At 31.4% G+C, this 26,135-nt stretch overlaps 1 protein-coding gene and 1 pseudogene across 1 annotated transcript; both read right to left on the reverse strand.

Moving 5' to 3' along the window:
* Positions 1 to 18,720: 18,720 nt before the first annotated feature.
* LOC140063724 (5S ribosomal RNA) lies at positions 18,721 to 18,838 on the reverse strand (annotated as a pseudogene).
* A 2,269-nt stretch (positions 18,839 to 21,107) lies between these two features.
* On the reverse strand, positions 21,108 to 23,213 carry LOC140044322 (adhesion G protein-coupled receptor E2-like). Its single transcript, XM_072088803.1, has 6 exons — positions 23,169 to 23,213; positions 22,415 to 22,635; positions 22,195 to 22,261; positions 21,827 to 21,930; positions 21,543 to 21,711; positions 21,108 to 21,182 (listed from the first exon to the last, which is right to left on the reverse strand). The coding sequence occupies exons 1-6, from the start codon at positions 23,211 to 23,213 to the stop codon at positions 21,108 to 21,110; spliced, it is 681 nt and encodes a 226-aa protein (XP_071944904.1).
* Positions 23,214 to 26,135: the final 2,922 nt, after the last annotated feature.

The raw sequence follows: 26,135 nt of genomic DNA on the forward strand, positions 1-26,135 counted from the left end.
TTAATTGAGCATTATTCTTTTTCAATTTATGTTTATGGCCACTAGTGGCGGTATATTCAGACTTTTGAAAAAGTAAATCAATATCAATAGTCTCTTTGTTAGAAAGAAAATTATATGTTTGAATCATATCCTCTCTATATCGTCTTTCTTCTAAGGTTGTTAAATTAAAACCTTTTAACCTATCTGCATAGGGCATGCCATGCAAACTACAGTAGGTGGTAGCCTAGTTGCTCTCCTCTGAACTTTTTCTAATAAAAGAATGTCCTTCCTTAGTTGAGGAGACCATGCCTGGACTGCAAATTTGAGATGAGGCCTGACTAATCCAATATAAAGCAATTTATTCATATCAACTGATTTATATTTAATGGATCTTTTAATAGTACCTAATACTCGTTTTGCTGTTTTGGCTGCTGCTACACATTGTTTACTAGTCTTAAGAGATTTATCAATAATCACTCCCAAGTCTTTTTGTTCTGTTACTTTATCTAGGATAACCCCATCAAGTTCATAAGATTGATTCGGATTATTAAATCCCAGGTGCATGACATTGCATATACTAATATTAAAGCTCATTAGCTCAAAGTGATAACTTGTCAATATCATTTTGTATTACTCAAGGATCGACCTCGGAATGCACACTTCAAAACAATTTAATATCATCAGCAAATTTCAACAATGAAGAATCAAAGGAAAAATCTATGTCATCAATAAAAATGAGAAAAAGCACCGGTCCGAGGAGTGGAGTTGTGGCTTGGTGGTTATGATGCTTGGTTACCACTGCACTCTAAGGGTCCTGGGTTCAAGTCCCATCACATGTCAGGATTTTTTCTAAGGACCAAATTACTCCACTCCAAAAGACTTGTAATAAGACTTTGTTTATGTAGAGCATTTTGTGTATATGTTTGTCTTGTGAACCTCTGAGGGTCCCTAATTATCAACAATTAATAGCTGGATGGATCACCCTCATTAAATATGGTTAAAAAAAAAAAAAAAAAAAAAAAAAACCCTGAGGCACACCACTATAAACAGGGGCCCACTCAGATTTCCTACCATTCACAACAACCCTTTGAGATCTATCACTAAGCCAATTTTGTATCCACATGCCAAATGGAATTTCAATACCATGATACCATTAGCCTAAACTGTTTTCATCAACCTTACATGAGAAACTTTATAGAAGGCTTTTTGGAAATCAAAATAAATTACATCTACTGGTAAACCTTCGGTAGGTGTATATCACATACGTATGTTCTAACACAAAAGTCGGCATACGTCGACAACTCATTCATTGAGCTCTGATTGGTTGCGAAATTGTTCATTCCTCAAAAAGTAGAAACTACACATTTTATCGTATAAAACTGCTTGCCTATAGGCTACCTGAATGAATGGATACAATGATTAACATCACCATTTATACGCCGAGGAATTTGAGCGATGGAAACTTTCCCACAAAATATTTTCGGACTTCGCAATTAATAACTACATTCATGTTTTTAAAAAACTTCTTCACAGTCACAATTGTTTCTCGTTTAATCAACGATGACCTAGAATCTTTAAGTTGTTGTTTGTAACTATTTTAATTGTGATTTTTAGCCTTGTAATACACATTTAATTATACATGATGTATTTGGCAATACATTCGAACTTAAAATGGCTGCTTGTAAAAAAAATTGGTTGAAGATAACGTCTAAGTAAAATTCACACAAATAATAACACTTTTTTTTATTTGTATAAACACGTTGTAATGATCATTTTTACACACATTATACATATTATACTGTAAGTAAAAATAGATAAATACGATTCCCTCAGTAACATTTCAGAAACGATTAATATGTGATTCAGATAAAATAGTTTGGTGCAAAATAAAAAACGATCAAAACAAAAATACAGTTATTGGAATTATTTATAGACCACCCAGCGGCTCAACATACGCTGATAACAATTTAAACATACTCCAAATTCTCTCGCGTGAATAAGCAAATTACAAAAATAACTACCATACATTGTCGGTAATTTCAATGAAAGGACCGGGAAAAATCTAGAACTTATTATAAGTGACGAATGCCCACATGGATGGGACAATGAACTATATAATATTGATCACAAAATTCTAATTAGAACAAATTGCGATGTGGTTGTGAATGGTTTTGGTAATGATATGCTTGAGTTTTGCAGAGAAACTGGTTTAAAAATCACCAATGGAAGGATATTCTTTGACACTTCAAACGAATTTACCTTTGTAAGCCACCAAGGCAAAAGCGTATATGTGAGTATGTACTAACATCGCCCGACGCGTTTAATTCTATTGACAGACTAGGTAATGACCGTATTGAATCTGATCATATGCCAATATAATTTAATATTAAAAATATATTACCACAGCCCATTAGATAATGACAACATAAATAATACCCATCAATAACTAAAATGTTACTTTTGGAACATCAATTTATTACCTTCATTTAACTCAAGATAGCAACAAACTTTTATTACAGATCTTAACAAAACATTACCACATCAGAACTCACGGCCACTAATATATTTTTAAATAATATTTATATTGTATTTGAATATTTCTGTACAAGCTTTATATGGCATCCAATATTATCTTCGCCTATTATCAACTGGTATGACAAAAATTTGCTTTAATTAAACGTTATATTAGAAAATGTGTACGAGGGTTTAGATATCACCGTGACCTAATATCACTTGGGAAATATTTAAATGCGAAAAAGAGATATACACACATTATTTTTAACGAGTGAGTGAGTGGCCGAGCGGTTAAGACAGTGGAACCGTAATTACGTAGCCATAACATCGGCAGGGGTTCGAGGCTCACTCACTCCATGGTTCTGGTGGTAGAACGAGTCTTCTCGGATAAGGACTATAAACTGTAGGTCCAGTGTACACATCTAGCTCGTGTGCACTTTAAAGAACCTAGTACATCTTTCGAGACGAGTAGGGGGTTACCCCGGTGTATTAGTACATCACAGCCACTGATCACCAACTGGGCCCTCTGGGAGACCAGTCTTTGACTGAAGAGGTTACCCAGTATAAATATAAATTTCAATCAACAAAAAACGTAATCACTTAGAAAAACAAAGACCTGATCTTATCTCTAATCTGAACGAACGTACCAGCAAACTATATTGGTTTAAATTGAAATATTAACTATTACCCCATATATCGACTTCTATATTTTACACTTATTTTTAATCAATATACCAACATGATGGCACTAATGATATCATTGCAAATGAATTAAATTAAATATTGATAATAATCAAAATACATACTGACAAACTAAACAATGATTTTACCGTCGAGGAACTTACAGATGCAATCAAAACTAAAAAAAAAAAAATCACACGGAATCGATAGTTTATTAATAGATTGTTTTATTCATGCACTAAATTTTGTTATTGTATTGATTGCTAAGTTGTTTAAGTTAATTTTCCAAAATGGAAACTTTCCACAAACATGGGCAACTAGTCTTATCGTACCAGTATTTAAAAAGGCCACCGCAAATTGCCAGAAAATTACAGAGGCAGATCTCTAATCCCGGCAAAAGAAAAAATATTTTTTTATATTTTAAATTGTAGACTTAACGATTCGGTTGAAGACACAGATTTCTTTTTTCAAGAACAAGCTGGATTCAGAAAAAAATTTAGAACGACGGATAATATTTTTATCTTAGATTCAATAATTAACAAATATCTTTTCAAAAAAAGACCGAATGGCCGAATTTACGTTTCTTTCATTGATCTTAAAATGTGCATTTGATTCAAATAATCATAACTATCTTATTTATATATTAAATAATGTCCAAAAATAGAGCACTCAAAAGGAAAATGACTGGAAATAAATCAAAAATTAACATGGGTGAAGATTATACTTTCAGAGTCCGTAAAATTAGAAAAGGCCTACAACCAAGGATACAACAAGCAATAAAAAACAACGACCGTTTTCGGCTCAGATATGATAAGCTGTTTATAGGCGACGAAGTATATACATTCAACGTAGAAGACAACAAAATCATAAACCTCACAAAATAGGGTTTTGGCCGTGGTCCTAATGAAGAACAATCTGAACCATCTTTGAAAGTCACTAAACACATTGATTGTATTTCTTGGAATATTAACGGTATTAATAACAAATTCGCTGATTCTGACTTTATTGAGTATGTTAACAAATTTGACATAATTTGTTTTAGTGAAACATGGGATAAATATCGGAACGATTACAATATTAAAGGTTTTACTTGCATATCAAAATTACCAGATAAAACAAGTCGACATAGAAGAAATAGTGGAGGCGTAATGGTATATTATAAATTAAATCTCGTCGTTGAAGAACTGCCAAGTGCATCGAATAACATTATTTGGTTAAGGATTACTCTATCCCCAACCGACACTGTTGTAATCGGTTTTTTGTATAGACCACCAAGTACATCCAGTTACGCGACAACTGACTTTTTTGACATTTTATCTAACGAATATTTGCATTACAGCTCCCAAATATCAGACATAGTATATGTAGTTGGCGACTTTAATGGTAGAACTGGTTCGGAGGACGATTACATATCCGCTGACGAAAATGACACATGGAACAATAATCTATATCTGGAAGACAACATCCGGATTGAAAGTAGAACGAATTCTGATTGTATACTAAATTGCTACGGTAAAGATATATTAGAATTTTGCAAAGAAACTGGTATGCGAATCACAAATGGTAGAATTGATAAAGAATCATCCAGTGGTTTTACATTTATCAGTTCACAAGGTAAAAGTGTATGTGATTACCTTCTTACTAACTCAAACAACTTTAAACTAATATCTTATTTAAGAATTGATGACCGTGTTGAATCGGATCATATGCCAATTGCCTTTAGTATTCAATTCAAAGACAAAGAACACACCAAATTGATTGTCAATGAAGATGACACGTTTACCCAGAGTACGTTCAAATGGTCCAACAGTTACATTAAAGCATCCAAAGTCAGATGGGAACATGATATCATTGAAACTATTGATAATGATTTTATGAATGCTATCTCTCAAAATAAAATTGATGAGGCAGTTTCACATTTATGTAAAATTTTTGAATACGTATGTAAAGGAATTAAGTATACACAAACAAGTAAATCTTCAACTTCTACAAAACGAAACGAATGGTTTGATAAAGATTGTAAGAACCTTAAAATGCAGGTTAAACAATCATTAAAGAGATTTAAAATTATGCGCACTCAACCTTTTTTAAATAATTATATTCAGATAAAAAAGCAATATAAATCGCTATTAAAATGCAAAAAAAAATAACTTTCATAAAAGAATACGCAAACAAATTATCGATTCACTCAATACAAAGGATAGCAAAACGTTTTGGATGAAGTTGAAGACAAAACAGAAATTATCTTGCAAACTTTCTATTAATCAATGTTATATTCATTTTAAGAACCTATTTAAAAACGATGAGGCTATTGGTAGCGATGAGTTGTCAAAAATCACAGAATGCCAACAGAATGAAGACGATAATAATTTAGACCACGACATAACGTTGGATGAAATAAAAAAAGCATTTAATTCTCAAAATAGAGGAAAAGCTCTCGGCATTGATGGAATGAATTTTGAATTTTTGCTAAACGCCCCCAACATTATTTTTGATATTTTAAAAATTCTTTTTAACGCCATATTTTTAGTTGGAAAATTTCCCAAACAATGGGCAACAAGCTTAATCGTTCCAATTTTAAAAAATGGAGATAAAAACAAACCTGAAAATTATAGAGGTATTTCTTTAATTCCAATCCTAGGAAAAATATTTTTACATATTCTTAATTCTAGGTTAACACAATTTACAAATAGTAAAAAGTTAATTCATGAGGAACAAGCAGGCTTTCGTAAGGGATATAGAACGACAGATAATATATTCATTTTAGATACCCTCATCTCTAAATACTTAGATAAAAAGCGGGGTAGGATTTTTGTTTGTTTTGTTTGATCTTAAACGTGCCTTTGACTCTATAAATCATACACTTTTACTACATAAGTTGAAATGTATCGGTGTTTCAGGCAGAATGTTACACATAATAAATTCCTTATACCAAAACTTATCTGCTCATGTTAAAATTGGCAACAAACTTAGTCCATCTTTTAATTGTTCGATTGGAGTACAACAAGGTTCTCCGTTGTCGTCTTTACTCTTTAATATTTACATTAATGATTTGAGTGGTATACTTAATCAGGTAAACGATTTCATTCAAATTGGAGATTGTCATATGAATCATCTTCTTTATGCAGATGACTTAGTGCTTGTTAGTGATACGGTGAAAGGTCTCCAAAAATTAATAAATAAACTTGAACTTTATTGTGATACTTGGAAACTTACTGTAAACACTACAAAATCCAAAATTATGGTTTTTAAAAATGGCCGCAATTTAAGGAACATTGAAAAATGGAAGTATAAACATATTCAATTAAAAATTGTTAATTCGTATAATTATCTTGGTTTTATTTTTAGTTCAAATGGTGCATGGAACAAGTCAACGCAACATAATCAACAAAAAGCAAATCAAAGTTTATTCTGCTTAAAATCATTTATTTATCGTAACTTATCTTTTCTTCCAATTAATACATGGAACCATATTTTTGATGTGAAAATACTTCCTATTTTAACGTATGGAAGCGAAATCTGGGGAATGTCAGATAGCACAAACATTATAGAAAAAACACATACTAAATTTTGTAGATATTTATTGCAAGTTGGAAAAAATGCACCAAATGCCGCTGTTACTTCTGAGTTAGGTAGATTACCACTTTCTTTGGATTGTTTAGTTACAGTTATAAGATTTTGGTTACATATTATTACTTTAGATCATGACAGATTCATTTTTAAGTGTTATGAGTTTCAACTTAGAAAAGTTAACCGTAATGAGAATTGTTGGGCACAACAGGTCAAACACTTACTCTTTTCTACTGGTTTTGGTTATATATGGTTACAACAATATGTTAATAGTAAAGGTTTATTTTTGAGAGAATTTAAGTTGCGCTTATGTGATATTGAAAAACAAAAATGCATTCAAAAATTTAGTTTACATAATAAGTTAAGGCTCTTTTCTCTTTATAAAAAAGAAATATGTTTAAGTTATCACTTGACCAACATCATTAATTTTAAACAAAGAAGATTATTAACTAAGTTACGTTTAGGGATATTAGAGCTAGAAATTGAAAAGGGCAGATGGGAGGGTGTAGAAAGATATAAGAGAACGTGTAAATTATGTAAAAAGAACATTGTTGAGGATGAATATCATTTTATTTTGCAATGCACATTTTATAATGATTTAAGAAAAAGTTTTATTCCAAGATTTATTCGTGTTTTTCCTTCTATTAATAAGCTTTGTTTATTACTTTCCAACACAAATTTTACTTATAATTTAGGAAAATACGTCTACTTTGCTTTTGAAAGAAGAAACAATTATCTTAAGTTATAGTTAATTTTTATTTGTTTGTATTAGGGCCAAAGGCCAATATACTTTGAACCAATAAATTCCTTGAAAATGGAAAGAAGAATATTAAAAAATGCTGGTATAAATGGTAGAATGCAAATATAATTATTTCTCTCTATTTTAAGTTAATTGCACATGTTAAAGTGGGAAACAACATTAGTCAGACTTTTAAATGTTCTATTGGTATACAGAAGGGTTCACCTTTATCCAGTTTCCCTTTCAATCTTTTTATTAATGATATGAGTAAACATTTAAATTTATCCAGTGATACAGACAAAGTGCAATTTGGCGATTTACGCATTAATCACTCTTACTTTATGCCAATGATTTAGCTCTTTTTGCCGAAACAATCAGAGGTTTACTGCGGTTTTTAAAGAAAATTTCTTTTTTTGTGACACATAGGGTCTGACCATCAACGTTACCAAAACGAAAACTGTTCTCTTTAAAAAAAGGTGGCAAACTCAGAAAGACAGAAAGTTGGTACTACAAAGACTCTACTATAAAAATCATTAATCAATTTAAATATCTTGATGTAGTATTTAGTTCAACTGGTTTCAGGAACAAAACAATTGAAACAAACTATACTCAAGCGACTAAAGCATTATTTTTATTAAAAACTAATATTTTAAAGCGATTTGGCGATTTTCCCAATAATATGCGGAATTTACTTTTTGATATAAAAATTATACCTATTTTATGGAAGCAAAATATGGGGATACACATATTTTAGCACCATAGAAAGTCTCCAAAGTAGGTTCTCAAAATACATACTTGGAATTACAAAAAAATGCTCCGAATATAACCACTACAGGAGAATGCGATCGATTATCTTTGTCTGGTCACTGTTACCTAAGTTTGATTTGTTACTGGATACATATTCTGAATGTGGATCGTAACCGTATTATTTATAATTATTACACATTATCGTTACGTCAATTAGAAAAAAATGAGCCCTGCTGGTTATCACATGTAAAACGTATTCTTGGTACTGTTGGTTTTGGTGATATGGAGATCACAGCATGTTACAGATAGTCATCTTTTAAATTAAGACTCACCGATATAAAAAGACAGAAATTTCACCAAGAAATTAAAAAAAAAATATCTAGACTACCTTATTATTGTAATTTTTAAACTAATTTTATTTTTTCAAACACCTTATCAAAACTATCAATTATAAGCATAGAAACATCCAAACAAAACTTTAAATAGAAGAAGGAAAATGGCATAATATATACCAAAAACCAACAGAACTTGCAAAATGTGTAATTTAAATTGATGTATTGAGGATGAATATCATTTTACCTTAGTTAGCCATTTTTATTCTACCATCAGAAAGAATCTATTACCTCGATTTTATTGCATTGATCCATGTCATTTTAAGCAAAATATGTTTATGATTGTTTTGAAAAAAGACAAAGTGTATTATAATTTAAGACTCTCTCTCTCTCGAAGTGCCATATCATGAGACTTTGGCGATCATGTTGTGCCACAATTCTCTGTCTATTGCCATATTCAGCAACTCCACTTCTTTGGTATTCTCGCCTCTATTCTGAATCCATTCAGCTATGCTGGCCAACCAAGTGACTCTTTTCCTCCTCCTGCTCCTTCTTCCTTCTATTTTCCCCGTTAATGCCAAGTTCTCCAGACCTCCCTTCCTCAACACATGTCCCATGAATCTCATCTGTCTAATCCTAATATCCTTCAGTAGTTTCCTGCATACTCCAGCTCTTATCAATACATCTTCATTACTAACTCTATCTGTCCATGGAATTCTCATCATTCTCCTTAGAAACCACATATCACAGCTTTCCAATCTTTTTCTGAGGTCAGTTGTGATTGACCAGGCTTCACTTCCATACATCAGCACAGGATAGATGTAGCAGTTTAATATACGCAACCTGGTTTCCATACTCATCGCACCGTTCTTCAAGATATTCTCCATTTCTCCAAATGCGGATTTCGCAAGGACTATCCTTCTCTTTATCTCCGTTACACACCTGGCATCATCTGTTATTTTACTCCCAGGATAGTTAAAAGAGGACACCTGCTGAATTAACTGGTCTTCTGCTTGAAGGTTACACGTTGGACTCTCCTTTTTTAACACTACTAAACACGCTGTCTTAATACAATTTATAGACAGACCCATCTTTTCGCTCTCTACTACAACCACATTCAGCAACCTTTGGAAATCTTCAGCTGACTTTGCCAGTAGAACTGTGTCATCTGCATATCTGATGTTTGTAATATTTCTACCACAAATTCTCAAACCCTTCTCATTATCTAGCTCCCTCAAGATCAACTCGCTATAGTAGTTAAACAAGTCTGGTGACATTACACAGCCCTGTCTCACTCCTCTTCCAATACTTGTGTAGTCACTGCACTCCCCATCTACCCTCATGCATGCAGTTTGTTTCCAGTACAAATTTTGCAACAATCTAAGATCCTTTCCATGTAGGTCAAGCTTGCTAAGTTCTTGAAATAGCTGCTCATGCCTTACTTTGTCAAATGCCTTGGTGTAGTCTATGAAACACATGTATACATCTTTCTGAATCTCCACTGCCCTTTCAGTTATCATTCTTATCACAAAGATGGCATTCCTGGTGCCTGAATCCTTTACAAAACCAAACTGCTCACTCCCAATCTCTGGTTTTAATCTGCTTCTTGCTCTCATAAGTAGTATCCTCAGAATGATCTTGGTGACATGACTCATGAGGCTGATTGTACGATGTTTTTCACATTCTACAGCACCTGGTTTCTTCGGAAGGGCAATAAAAATGGACTTACTCAAGTCCTCAGGGAAGCTTCCATCCTCGTATATCTTATTGATCACTTCAGTTAACTTTTCCACTCCATACTCTTCTAATGCCTCAATTTAAGACTACTGTACCGTATATAATTTTCATGTATAATGTAAACAAAATAAAAAAAACTGTGATTTTACAACAAAACAATTTTTTCACATGAAATACAGTTAAAAAAGTAATACATTTCAGTTAAAACAGTGTTAAAAATTCAGTTAAAACATTTCTAAAATAAGGAAGTAAAATCCAGTTAAAACAGTAATAGATTTCATAACATATTGATAAAATAATGTACTAGTAAAATTCGCTTTTCCTTATAAAATTCATTTAAAACGGTGACAAAATTCATATAAAACCGTAACAGAATTCAGTTAATTGTGATAACATTCAGTTAAAACAGTAATACAATTCATTTAAAACTTAAAATTCAGTTGAAACAGTGCTAGAAATATAAATCCATTTGATAACATTTAAAAAATGTTCTAAGGTAGGTAAGTGATTCAGTTTGATAGGGAAAACCACTAGTTCTGATCAAAAGTGATTTGTGAACGTAATATTAATAACAGCATTCCGACATAAAACACACTTTTATAATGGAGAAGAAACCAGTGGTGGCGCCAGGATTTGCTCGACGGAGGGCGGGGGTGGGGGGGGGGGGGGAATATTCTTCGACGCCACCACTTGGGAAAACGATTTTAATTATTAAGTCTAACATCATTTACATAAATAAATAGTATCCATAATCATGACAATCATTATAGAGATTCTTATTCTTCTTTTAAAATACGAACATACTGTTTGCTTAGTCTATTATCTATTTAATATCTTTGTTGTTATATTATTACTAAAGATTTAAACATGATTGTTATTATCGTAAACATTTATCCTGTCCACCTTAACTGAAAAATATTTTTCTACAAATAAAAACATATCGCTATTATGTATATGACTATTGAACCACGTGCGTTGATTGCTAAGATAGAAATTAAAGAAAATGAAAAAAAAAAGAAAAAGAAGAGAAATAAAAAAAGGAATGAAAGAAAACAATAAATTGAAAAAGGGAAAGCATAAAGAAAAAAAATTAAGAAAAGAAAGAAAATAATGAAAACAAAAATGACCAAAGAAAATAATGAAAGAAATAAAATAATGAAAAAAAAAAGAAAGATGAAATGATAAAAGATATAACAAAATACAAATATGGAAGAAATGAAAATAAAATCTTGTCTCATCCAAAGTGATTTTTCTCAATATTTAGATGAGAAATTAAGCATGACAAACTTACAGAATGAGAACTTTCTTTCAATTCACCACAGCCTAATTATCTTTTTTTCTATGCTTCCATGGTATTAATCATCTTGTCTTTTTGTGCTTTGCTGTCCTCTTTTGTTTCTGTATGTTAAATCAAAAATCAATATGATTACAATTTATTTATTCTTTCTTAACTAGCCAGCCTTCACAAGTTTTTTTTATTTTATTATTTAAATTAAAATTTGTATTTTTGCTTAAATTGAAAGAGAAAAAAAAAATAAATGTATTTATTTTTTTTAATTTTTTTTTTTTTTTCAAAATCTAATATTTTCAAGCAGTCGATTTTGGTTTTTTAAAGATCATTGTGATAATATCCAATCAACCTTTCTAACTATCATGTCAGGAATGAAAGCAGACATTTGATCATTGGATGTCAAAATCAGATAATCGTCTAAAAACAGTGTACTTAAATTACATTGAAACCTAAAATTATATTATACAGTTGTAATTATTCAAATAATTCAAACTAACAAACTACGTGAAACTGACTCTCCTAGAAATTGTCAGGTAAAACGTTCCAAAAATATATTAGTACAAAAATACAATAGATCTGAAAACTCACCTCTTGAGTTAAAGATCTTGCAGGTTCTTTGATGGATCATCGTGGATCACAAATTTCATCTTAGTGAATCTGCTTGTAACAGTTGATATCTGACATTTGGATTCCTTTTGTATATATGTCTTGGCTACCGTTAATAAAATAAAATGCTAGGCGTGAGTAAACGTTATCTTATGTTTATTTTTATCGAGTAATGAAGATTATTTTGATGTCAGTCTTTAGCTGTTAGGCTTTAGATCTATCAATATGATTTATACATACAAATATAATGTTCATTCATTTCTAAACCATGGTTTGTCATTTAAAAACAATGTTTAGTCTTCGATGATAAAAAAGTACTATAGTTTTTCTTCTATAAAAGATGGCTTTTTATTAATAAACCATCATTGCCTTTCAAGGGAGACAAACTATGGTTTGTAAAAGCATACAAGGGTTTGTTTGAAGTGTGTCGGTTGGCGCTCGTAGTAGACCTAACTTTAACTACACAAGCTTATATTTTTACAGGCATACACTACACTTTTATACTTCTATGTTACTAACATTTAACTGCTATTGTAAAATTACAGCTCCCTGTGTTGTTATACGCATCCGCAACATTGAACACAAACAGATGACTTCCAATCGCAAGAACAGAAGGAAATACATCTACTGGATTCGGTGAGATTTTCAATGGTTCTTTGAAGTTGTCAGTTGCAATAATATCGGCTGAATAGTCAATGGTGGCCGTGGGTTTATTAAAATCAGTTAATACTATCACATTGTTAGACGGACAAGTCAAAACAGGAGGTATGATATCTATGGAAAATGAGTAAAATTGATCAATCTATATTTATTTTCTTGTAAATAAACGGAGACATCATATGATGTCTCCGTGACGATAGATATTTTTTGTAAAACTACAGCTCCCTTATTAACACAAACATATGTCTTACATACTTACACATTTCACATATAGCTACATAACGATTTTCACAGTTGTAATCACCCCAACGTTTTGTCTTTCGAAACCAAGCCACGCAATCTTCGTTATTGCCCCAATTGTTTGGTTCATTGGATTTCCAATCTAAATGATCAATAACTATAATAAAACAAACTCACCAACAGCGTCATCGTCGCCGTCTCCAACGTCTTCGTCGTCATCGTAATCGTCATCGTCATCATCATCATCACCGTCACCGTCACCGTCACCGTCATCGTCATCGTCATCGTCATCGCAAACTACGAGTGAAGTATGACGTCATAACACTGAACAAGTTTACCAAATTCACCATCAACATCATCGTTATGTATTGCCGTGCTTAAAATACAACGAGGCGCATTTGGACTAGGACTGTTGTGACAGTAACTCCATTACGCGAATATAATATGTACAAGATATAAAAACATAGGCCTACTTGTATAGTTCGATTTTCTTCCTGACAACCACTCAAAATGTCCTTCTCTTTTTAAATCATTGTATCCAATCCAAGCTTTGTTTAGTGAATTTCGGATAATCAATTGGTTAAGTATCCACAAGTCTTCGCTTTTACTTGAAATTTCAACCAAATTCCCACTAATATTATAGCATACATCTTTCCCGGAATTCCACGTATCAGGTTCATCGGTGAGATGGTAGCATTTAAAAAAATGAGAGCTATAGTGCCATCCAGGTGGACATCCTACACACAAAATGTATACATACTATGTGTATTGCGAACAAATACATTTGCCTACAGTCTACTGTAGGCCTAATTTAATTCAATAAAAAATCGTATTATTAGGCGGATTAATAAGAATAAGATATTAATAGAAGGTAAGCTCGCTTCCGGCACTCATCCTCTAATAAATGCGGTAGACCTAATTGGTATTTTCAATACTTTATTTTGTTTCTTTTTTTCTTTCGATTTCTAACTTATTAATTTGATATACTAATTTTACAATATAATCCGATGATTTATGAATATATTTGATTTGAATTTTATTATTATAAATTGTTTTTGCTAAAATGTCCCAGACTTCGTACAGTTGCGTTCCCTTTAAAATATACAAATTCGCACCCAGTTTTAATCCTACGTACAGTTATGTATACCTAACAGTTATTTCAACAACAAAATAGATGTTGTCCATTCCTATATTAGATGTCCATATAACCATTCCTATATTAGATGCCCATGTACTTAATAACCATAAAATACTTGTTAATTGTATTTGTCCCAAAAGCACCAAACGATAGAAAGCTAACTAGTAGGTAGGCCTGCCTAAACAGACAAAAACATGGATTACATGTCGACATCAATCGTCATTGTAGTAGACCGAATTGCCAGGTAATTAAAACAACGTCACATAGAGCCTTCTATTTTACTGACTGCCACCGAAGAGGCAGCTAGCGTCAAGTTATATTAAATCATACATATACACGTGTTCCTTATCACTACAATTAGCATGCAAATTTAATATGTTTATTGGTCTTGGTTAACATGTTTTGAATCACAGAGCCATGAGTTTAAGTCATGGTTCTGTAACAACATCAGAATTTATCTTACGACTAGTTAAGAGGCATTGTCTGTAAGAATCAAAGAAATATCCAAAATGGAAAAAAAAAATTGATTTCTTTAAAATTGTGCACATGGTTGTATATGTGTTGAGAAAAATCAAATATGAAGTATTTTTTATTTCACACATATAATCCCATGGCAACGGGCAAATTTGTGTTTTTGACAAATTTTGTCATTTTTTAAAGTTTTTTAAAATAGATATTGGTAGTATTTGATGAACGATATTTTTGTTTTGTTGATTTAATTATAAAAAATAATTACTGTATGTATAGTAACAATGCATTGTCTACCTGTTTTATATTTCTTTTTTAATATTTTTGATTTTATACTTTGGGAGATTTATTTAAAAAGGGGTGTTTTTCAGTTTTTTTAAAATATTAAAAACAACTAAACTTTACTTCACCATAACGCCCAAAATGGGGTATTTTTTTAAGCCGATTTATTACAAATAGGTAGTTGTAATGTATAATAAGTGATTTATAAAATAAAATACTGGGGTAATTTAAAAATCAACAAGCAGTGTTGCCAGGAACATAGGTATTTAAAAAAAAAACATTATACCGGTATATTAGAAAACAAATTTATTTTTCTTTGATTATCTGATTTTAAACCCATGGTCAGAACAATTCTTAATGTTTTATATAATGTTAGTTGGGTTGTGAGAAAAAAAAAACAATATTTTTATTTATAGATTCTGTAATTTCCAGTTTTAAAGTCATTTTATAGGTTATGTCCTCTGGAAAGTTCAATAAATTATCAGATCGATGTGAATTTGAATCTTTGCAACAGCAGCATGCATGCATGCCCCTCCACCACCACTTCCGACTCACCCCCTCCCCCCTCCATCCCAACCCCACAATAACCACAAAAAGACTTGTGTCGATCATCAACTATATAGAGAGTAACATTCATAAGATTAAAAAACATTTATTGTTAAAAAATTGTAAAAAAAGAAACGTTACAGAGAATCCCAGATGAAGTTCAGATACAATGAACATTGTAGGGAACATAAGAACATGACAGAAACAAGATATTTAGACAAGTAGAAAAAGAAATGTTATAATGGAGTTTGTTATTGTTATCAGTTATTGTAATAACATATTGGCATGTATTTATTTTGTCTGTATGGTATTTATATTTTTGTAATAATTTGTTTGGTAGAATTTACTGAATCTTTTACAGTAATTTATTAATTACGATACCTGTGATTTTACATTACCATTGAACATTGAAATCGACAATAGTTTTACAGTTATTTATCAACATTGCCCATGATTCTACGTTATGGTAGACCACTTCCATTGAAATGTATTTACGGTACCCGTGATTTTACGTTATGGTTGACAAACAGACTTTCAGATTAACAGTAATCTACTGTAGTTCAACAGTAATTTATTAGAAACGGTACCTGTGATTCTACGTTAGTTGACGTCCGAATTTCAAGTTAACAGTAATTTACTGTAGTTTTACAGTAATTTATTTTCAACAGTAGCCTACCCGTGATTCTACATTACGGTAGACAACCGACTTTATGACCAACAGTAATTTACTGTAGTTTTAAAGTAATTTATTTTCAACAGTGCCTGTGATTCTACATTACGGTAGACAACCGACTTTATGACCAACAGTAATTTACTGTAGTTTTATAGTAATTTATTTTTAACAGTACCTGTGATTCTACATGACGGTAGACAACCGACTTTATGACCAACAGTAATTTACTTTTATTTTACACAAACCTTTCATTAACAGTACCTGTAAATCTACATTACGGTAAATTACTGGCGTCCAGATTACCAGTAATTTACCGTTTTTTTACAAGAATTTTTTAAACAGTGTGCAGTCAAGCACCACCCACACTGCCGCTACCATCGCCCCAACCAATAGACGGATTCAAACTCATCCGTCACAGAACACCCCCTACCCCAAGTTAAACATTGTAATGCAAGAGATAGGACATAAAGTTAAGTTTTTAGACCCTTGCCTCCAACCCCCTAACTATTTCAAAATCCTGGATCCACACTTTCCCCTCCCCAAAATTGAAACAATTAAATGTCAATGATATACTCAGGTATGTTAATGCTACATAACAAATATTGAAGCCCTGATGGGAAATTTCATTTCATTTAAGGTCAGCATGTAAAATATTACATTTTATATTTAATATTGGTTTTAATTTTTTTACTGTGATTGTTGGATTCAGTAGTAATTATTAATTGCATAGCAACAGTTACTATGGTAACTAAAATAGATATTCTTTGGTCATAACAAATGCCATATCTTGGTTGTCAATTTTCTTAAGGACAAGTTGGATGATATTATATCGCCTTCTTTTAGTCTGAGTGGTTCCATTTTACAAGTAGTTGATCACATGACGCTTCTTGGTGTAATCATTCAAAATGACCTGAAATGGGAACTTAACACTAATAATATTGTGGCTAGAGCTTCTAGACGTTTATTTTCCTTGTGCATTTTGAAGAAAGCAGGAATCTTAATTAATGATCTGTTGACTGTTTATATGGCGTATATAAGACCTATTTTAGAATATACTGCCCCTGTTTGGCATGGCGCTATCACTAAGGACATGTCCAAGTCTATTGAAAAGGTACAAAAGAGAGCATTGCGTATCATGCTAGGTAACAACTATTTGTGCTATGATCATGCATTGTCTGTGACTGGTTTACCTACTCTTGTTGAGAGAAGAAACAAACTTGTGTTGTCTTTCGGGGAAGGCTTATTAAAATCCGAGCTGTTTAGAGAAATACTTCCCCCTCTTCATAAGCCAGCTCGGTCTCTCAGATTCAACCGCTTTCTAGAAGTACCTCATTGTAAAACCAGCAGACTTAGGTCGTCTCCAGTTCCCACCATGGTGGATATAATTAATAGGCACCACTAGCTCTTTTTTAGATATGTAATAAGTGAATGTTTTTTGGTTTTTTATTCATGTATGTTTTTAATTGTATGGTACGATATCTAATTTCATTAAGATGTTTCTATTTTTATAGCAATTTTAACTAATTTTTAGTCATTTGTAATACATTTCATTTCAGTCCTTGGCTGTCGTTTTGTAATATATTTTTATATACCGAATAAATAAATAATTATCTTATACAAATTAAAATTTGTAGATTATTAGCAGGAATGCCGAATTTGCATTTTCATATTACCATTTTATAGGGTCAAATTACCATTTTATAGGGTCATATTACCATTTTATAGGGTCATATTACCATTTTATAGAGTCATATTACCATTTTATAGGGTCATATTCGTAAGGACTTTCGTTCGTAAGGAAACCCCGTAATAAAGCAATTGTATTTAGTTACGCATCGAAACAGTTGCTCCTACAATACACTATAGGTCAAATTTGACCTCAATATGTAACATTTAATCATATTTTTTTCATGAATCCCAATGTTTTATTATTTTTTTAAATTATCCTTATAGAAACAGGTTTAAGATAAGACAAAAGGTCAATTTTTAAACTTGATTCAGATTTGTCAGACTTTTTCTCTGAGATTATTAGGATTCAGTATTTAAAGTAAATTTGGGTAAAAGTTGAATTGTAAAACTAAGTGGTATTTATAAAAAACCCTTATTTTTTAAATATTTTCGCATAGAAACAGTTACTATGGTAAAATGTTGACCTCATTTGACCTAACAATTATTGAATTTCCAAGTTCAAATTTGTCATTACTTTATGATTATTAGAATGCAGTAGAAGTAAAATTGAGAAAAAGTAAAAATGCAATCAATTCTTTGTATTCATAAAAACATCATATTTTCGTTTTATTTTATTTTTATTTTTTTTTTATTTTATTTAATCGAAACCAACAGCGATAATTACCGCCACTAACAGGTTTGATACTTAAACAAAGCCAGGACTGTTTAAAGCACCTTGATTGGTCCTAACATTGATCAAGGGCTTCTCTCGTCCAGTGCCCACCTTGACCAGAGGTCTGAGGCAGATACTAGATGCAGGGGCTACCATAAGAGTCAGCAGTGCTGATTTCCATACAGCACCCGTTATTCCCAGATGGTCTCCCATCCAAGCTCTAACCAGGCCCAACATCGCTTAACTTCGGTGATCTGGCGAGAACCGGTGTTTCAACGTGGTAAAGCCGTTTTTGTAATTACTTCCTTAGTTACACACAGAAATGGTTGCTAAGGTAAAACTATAGGTAACAAAATGAAATTTGTTGAGAATTTTTCGGAACTATCTTGTAAATTTTTATAAAACATTAATAGTTGAAGTAAAGTGGGACCTGTCCTGTTTTGCACTGTGACTTCTTTTGAGCTCAAATGACCTATTTACAAGGTCAGATTTTTTGGGACGTCTTTCTGTATTTCTTTACAAAAAATTGATGTCAAAATTTATAAAAAACTTGAAGGCAATTATTTCAAAGTTTAACATTAATTTCCATCAACTAAATATTCCAATGCAAAATACAGTTTTTCTGGCAATTAATTGAAATAAACCTGGCAACCCCTTCTTGTATTTTATCTAAACTATTTGTATGACTCTATTAGCATTATGACAAGCCAAATAAATATTTTATTCTGTGAAAAATGCAAAAAACATCAAAATTTGGATAATTGACCGTTGTCATGGCAACAAAGTTAAAAATTAAAATATGTTGTAGATATGCTTTTTATTAAAGTGTCTATTCATGGTAAAAATTTGAGAAAAATCCATTTTTTTACATATGCCACCAAATATTTTGATTTTTACAGACAATGGCTCTTAAGTTTGAGTATGTAAATTGATGGATATCGAGTTCTGCGGTGCTGACGTCACGACGATAGGTGGGGCAGTGTGGACGGTAGGTAGCGCTGCGTGGTTGCTAGCCAACCAAAAATGCGTTCAACCTTCCTGAGTGACGCCAAGGTCACCGATGGTTTAATAATTTTCAATAAATACAAACTAAAAAACAACCACGCAGCCGATGCGTGGTTGCTCGCAGTGCCATCTATCACACCACAGAACTCTATGTGTACAACCGACCCGTTACTTCTGGGTAATAATTATGCTATACTAAAGTATAAATATTTCAAACTCACCAGCATCACAAATGACGTAGTATGTACCAACCAAAATTGACAGTAAAATGCGTTCTTTTGGTTTCATTTTGACACCAAACTACTATAATCTGTGTAAATACAACAAGAAAAAATATTGCTGAACTTATTCCACTGATTGGAATTTTGATGTGCACTAATAACAAATACGAGAATAAACTAACGAAATGCCACGGATAAAATTAGTAGACGTGTCATAAAATATGATATTGTTTATTTTATTTTTATTTTTTTATTTTATTTAATTTTCAGGCAAACATACATGACAACACAGCGGTGCAGCACCCTGAGGATTGCCATGAGTGCAAAGCACTATCGAGATGGCTCTCCATATACTGCACTAGACAAACATATAAGACAAACATATACACAAGATGCTCTACATAGACAAAGACTTATTATTAAGTCTTTGGGAGTGGAGTTGTAAATTGTCATGAGAAAAAAACCCTGACATATGACAGGACTTGAACCCAGGACCCTTAGATTGGTAGCCAAGCATCATAACCACCAAGCCACAGCTCTAACAAAGTAGAATATAATATATCGTTTACAATAATTATTAGCTTGTCAATTCCAACTAATATTAGTTACTATCAGCTTCTTCCATGATTTGAAAACTGTAGGTTCAGAATGAAATGTATACAAAATGAGCAATTACAATAATACATAGCTGTCAAATATCTTCTCAAACTCACAAACGAGCTATGACTAGACAATAAGATAACACTGAGATAGAAATCCTTCTTTCTTTTGATTTTTGGAGACATTCCTTCAAGTTTATTACTTGGAGTTCATATTACTATTATTAGCTTAAAGATGTATTGTACCCAAAACATGAAAATAAAGATAAATTTAAAAAGACTTTGGATAGGCCATTTTGCAGTGTTAATAATGTTCATAACAAATATTTTCACTATTTAAGATTGTAACCGTATTGATTTCAACCCAGAAGAAATCTTCTTTAATGTTATTACTAATAAATAAATAAATAAATACAAAAATTAACTTGCATTCCTACTTTCATCATCATAATTAGATAAAAGTGTAGTGCTATTATATACATTTTTAGTTAAATATTATGTAAATTAGAAAATGAATAAATACAATTTTACATAAGTCCATTATAATTATTATACAAATATAATCTGATGTGTGGCAAATGCAGAGTATGAATAAATCATAATTCTAGAGCCACGAAATATTTTTAAGTATTGCATCACTGAACTACAATAAAATCCGTATGTGAATATTATCATTTCAATCGACTCAAGCCTTGGTGACATAATGTTTGCATTAGCGTGAAGAAAATAACTTTAAATTCAAGTCATTTGCGTTGTCACAGTTGACGTAGTAATTCGGTTTTTCTTAAACCTCTTCTTAAAACATTCGTTTATCTACGAAACGATAAAATACCAGTATTATTATAATTGAATTAAATAGCAATCGTACAATCGTTTTCTTATAACAAATACATAATACAAGTCTAAAAGATTTAATCTTCGTAAACTTGAATCGGAACAAATCATAGTGAGGTAATCTAATGTACGAATAATGGTACGAGATGTGAGAAGGATGCCTGAGTAACTGGTTTTGAGTTATCGTGTCTTTTTTTTTATAGCAAAACTACATACTCCCAGAATATGATCCTAAATATGATATAATTTGTCATGCGCCACCTGGTTTAGAATATTTTAGGACACTGGTTTTTGTTGTAATCTTACTGTAGGCCTAAACAGCAATAACGGTAATAATACCTCGTTATCAAGTAGACCGTAGATGACGAATATAAATATGCCTTGGCATCCGTTCAACACGTTGAATATGTAATCAACAAATGTTGTATCAGAACTGACAGCGAATGGTCCAATGAGCCACGTGGTACCCATTAGAGGTAGAAGCATTGCAGTTCCTTTGGCTGCTTTCCTGTACGTTTTAATAATACTTGTAATTAATTGAAATTCTAACGTATATCTAACGAACAATATTCTATAAAATTGATTAATGTAATGGACATTGTAATTTTAAAATTATTTCTAACCTCAACTGTTTAAATGTAGTTTTCTCTCCTGTTGATTTTCCTACCATGTTTCCAGATCTTTTGTAGATTGTCAAGACAACGTAGATCAAAATAGCTGTATTAATCTGAAAAAATTGTACAGTTGATTTTGAATTTGAGGTTGGGATTTCATAATAACAGCCACATTAGTGTATAGGCCTATTTGTTTTTGGTATTGACCACAAAATAATTACGCAGTAATGGTGCGGTGTTTCGCATGACCAAAGAAAACAGGTTAAAATCTTATTCGAAAGACGGTATCATCTCAACAAATTATATTTTGTCTCCAGTGATCTTTCTCCCTCGCCATTTATGTATACATACTTAACTGTCATGTTAATTGGTCTTACCAAAGCAATACATGCTGCGGGTGCTACAAACGTCCATATCATGCCTGTTTCTGGACTGAGCCAACATCTAGAATAACAATTTCAAAAAATCACAATTGAATAAAATTAAATAGAAGAACTTCAGTGATGCATTGGCTACTACCTATTATTATCTTATTACTGAACCGTAATGTGAACATAAACCATTATAAAAAAAAAAAGAAAAACAAAGAAAACTTACAGGCTATCGACATTAAACTTAGAAGCAAATGCACCAACAGAAATCGCAACGATCACAAAGGAAACTCCATAACAGATTATGAAATAATACCGTAGTAGGTAAAAGTTGGCGTTACTTGACATAGAAAGCTTAGACAGTAAGTATACTGCTTCTGCGCACATCCAAGTAAATGTATTAAGTGATGTGAAATGTAGAAAAATGCTTATGCATTTACAAACAATCTGAAAAACGTTATTATAATGAAACACGTTGGCTTAGTTTAATAAATGTAAAGTGTTATTTAAACAAGAAATATTTCTTACAAGAAACGCCGCTCGACTCATTGACAATTTGAATTTTTATTTTTTCTTAATTAAATTATGCTTTTATTGATATTTCAATTAATAAATTAAGAAACAGTGATTATTATCAATACTTGTTTGCTTAACAATCAGTAAACATCTGAAATTCTCTATTTGGTTACGTTGTTTGTTTATGTAATGTGCATAGACCGTTCACGGGCGCTGAAGTGCATATTATATTATTATCAGCAGATTTTTTCATAGGCTCTCTTCTCCCCGATTTGCTTTTATGTCTGCTCATGCTCACTCCGAAATGTTTCCATAAACTCTCTTCTCTCAGATGTGCATTAGGGTATGCGCATGCCCAGTGCAATTTTATAAATTCTCATTTTTTGGCCATCGTAAGTAATAATATATTGTATAATTTAAACGAATAAACGAAATGCCTCCAAATGAAAAAAAAAACAACTTACCTCATTTTCTGTTTTGTCGATTCCAAATAAGAACAGAGATTGCATTATAATCATATTAATCACCAAGTTCTTATGAATTGAATTGCGCACAGATTTCCACAACTTTCTAAGAATTAAATGTCAAATTATTATGTTCGTTTACGAATATACTACGTTGTTAAAATATGCCTTACGCATTAAAAATATAATAAAATCGAAACTTACGAAAACGAGAAGTACATGATGAGTGTTATCACCAAATAAATAACTGATAGTGATACACAGACTGTTGACATTAAGCTTAGAGTTTCTCTGTTTTCAACAGAAACCTTTATGGATAAATATTGTATTATTAATTATAAACTACAACATAATAAGATTATTAGATACAAAGATTAGATTAAAGTAAACTTGGCGTATATTTTTGTGTTGTAAGGTTTACTTTCTGCAAAATATAATATATGCAATCGTATGGTGGTTAAACATTCGGGATAAACACTTTTTGGGTTAAATATGATTTGGATGGAAGCACTAGCGAAACACGAAAAAAGTCGAAACAAATATTTTCCATTATTTTGCTAACTTACATTGTCTGTTGTAACTTTCATTAACACGCTAAAACTCGTTAGATGTTCAGAATAACACGACACTTGATCCATAGAATACGACGTGGTTACCATACCAGCATCACTCCAAGTACTGTACAAGAACAATACCAGAAGGCAGTATTGTTGAGTCACGATAACAAATATTTACTAAAGATAAGAGTATAAACACTGAAGAATAGAACATGTTTATGTGTTCGATTCTAGAAAACGAAAATTATTTGAAGTAGAACACGAAGTAAGACAATGTCAGGTAACACAAAACTTTGTACGGAATTATACGAGGATATTCTCCATCTTGTGAACAAGATCCTCTAACCGTAATGCATAGGCATTGCAAAAACTTACCTTCGTGTTTCGTCCAAGAACACGCAAAACATCTCCCATTTATCCTTGTTAGTCACTGAGGAACTCTAGAAGAAGATTAATTAAACTACTCATTAAAGAACATAGTACATCGTTTGAGAACAGTAGTGAATTACCCCGGTATACTAGTAGTACACATACAGCCATTGATCATAACTGGGCCCTCTCTGGAAGACCAGTCTTTGACTGAAGAGGTTGCCCAGTATAAATATATATAAGAAATTCAAAGTTGTTGTACTTACAATTCGCTTGGTCATGGTAAATTCTATTTTCGCTTCCAAGGGCATTTGGTCATTGAAATCGTAAACGCTACAGGAAAATACCATTCCGTTGAAATATCTAAATGCAATGTTTGCATTAGATCTGATGGAAAGAAATGCAGAAAAGTAAGATATAGGATTTGTTTTAAAGAGTAAAGTAAACATTATTCTCTTTTAAGAATAATTTTTTTAATCTACATATTTATTAACACTTTATATAAAGAAATAACTTACAAATTAGAAATATCAACACCTTCATTTACAGCTTCATTCTCGCCCATTGTGTTGTTACTGTAAGATGCTATAATTAGCATATCACCTTGAAAAAAATAAATTAAAATTACAAATAATAATTAACAAAATAAAATAACGAATCTATATTCTTAGTCATAAAAAGAACATATAATACAAAATATAGAGAAAAGAAGAATGAATATGTTTTATCTATTTTAAAAATTTATCAAGAAGTGCTATAAGCCGTATGATTATTTATTACTACCAAAATACAGGAAGAATGAATGTATGAAGTGTCATTTGTAAAATAAAGTAAAAACAAAAAACATATAGAAATAAATTTAATAGAAAAAAGAAAAATGAGTTTCGTCTGATTAGCAGCATCAAAGCATTTGACTTTTTTCGTTTGTTGTTTTGTGTCGATATGTTACTTTATATTCAATTCGAATTTCTATTCTATTCTTAGTCCTACCATATTAAAATTTTGTAATTGTAAGAATGGCACGATCTCCATATTGGTAAACATCTTCAATAAACATAAATAAATAGCAAGTGATAGGTCAAACCTGTATTTTCAGCTTCAATCTTCAGATCAAAATCCAGCTGATCATCGTCATGTTCAAGACTGCTATTAACGAATATCTCGCTCTCTATCACTAATAATCCAACTACAAAAAAACATAAATATATCATTATGTCTATTTCTAACAACACTACAAGACACTTCCAACACCTGATTGAATATTTATTTTGTTTTGATTATTCACTGCTAAAGACTCCGGTGGTTTAATTTGACTAAATACTTTTTAGGAAGCTCAAATTGGAAGCTCAAATACATAAAGAACTTGCCATATGTTTCTTCCTCATAAACTTTCCGCGGCTCCATTGATTGTAAGTTCGATATTTTGGATAAAACTTCGTGTTCAAACTCGTGGAATTCAGTTACAAATGATTCCATTTTCTAAAAAAATAATTAAGTATGCTGTAATTACAACTATAATTGTAAGGATCTACTGACGGAATTTTATTCTCTGACGATCACGCATAGATTGGAATTATTTGTTTTAATTGTTATTTAATGTACGTATTCTTATATACAAAATAATTTTGAAGAATAAATTGTTAAAAGAGAAACGAATGATATAAAATAACATTAAGTAATGATTAATAGTATGTTGTAATAATAAATAATCAATAATTAGCCTACCATTTCTGTTTGAAGAATCCACATTGAAGCAAACAAAACAATAATGATAAACTTAAACTTAAAATGAAAATGTATGTACGTGTTATAGTTATACAGTTATATGAGTTTAGGCTAAATTGGTATCAATTTCGGTACGTTGAATGGCGGATAACAAAGAATATTTTTACGTCTTGACTACCTAAATTGCATAAAACAAAATAATTATTCATTGTATAGTTAAAAAATTATTATATAGTTATTTTCTAATGGCTAATCTATACATGACCTTAAACATTACTTAAATACATTTTTTCAAATAATTTACCCCATTTTCCGA

Source organism: Antedon mediterranea, chromosome 1 (assembly GCF_964355755.1).
Source record: "Antedon mediterranea chromosome 1, ecAntMedi1.1, whole genome shotgun sequence".
Classification (NCBI taxonomy): domain Eukaryota; kingdom Metazoa; phylum Echinodermata; class Crinoidea; order Comatulida; family Antedonidae; genus Antedon; species Antedon mediterranea.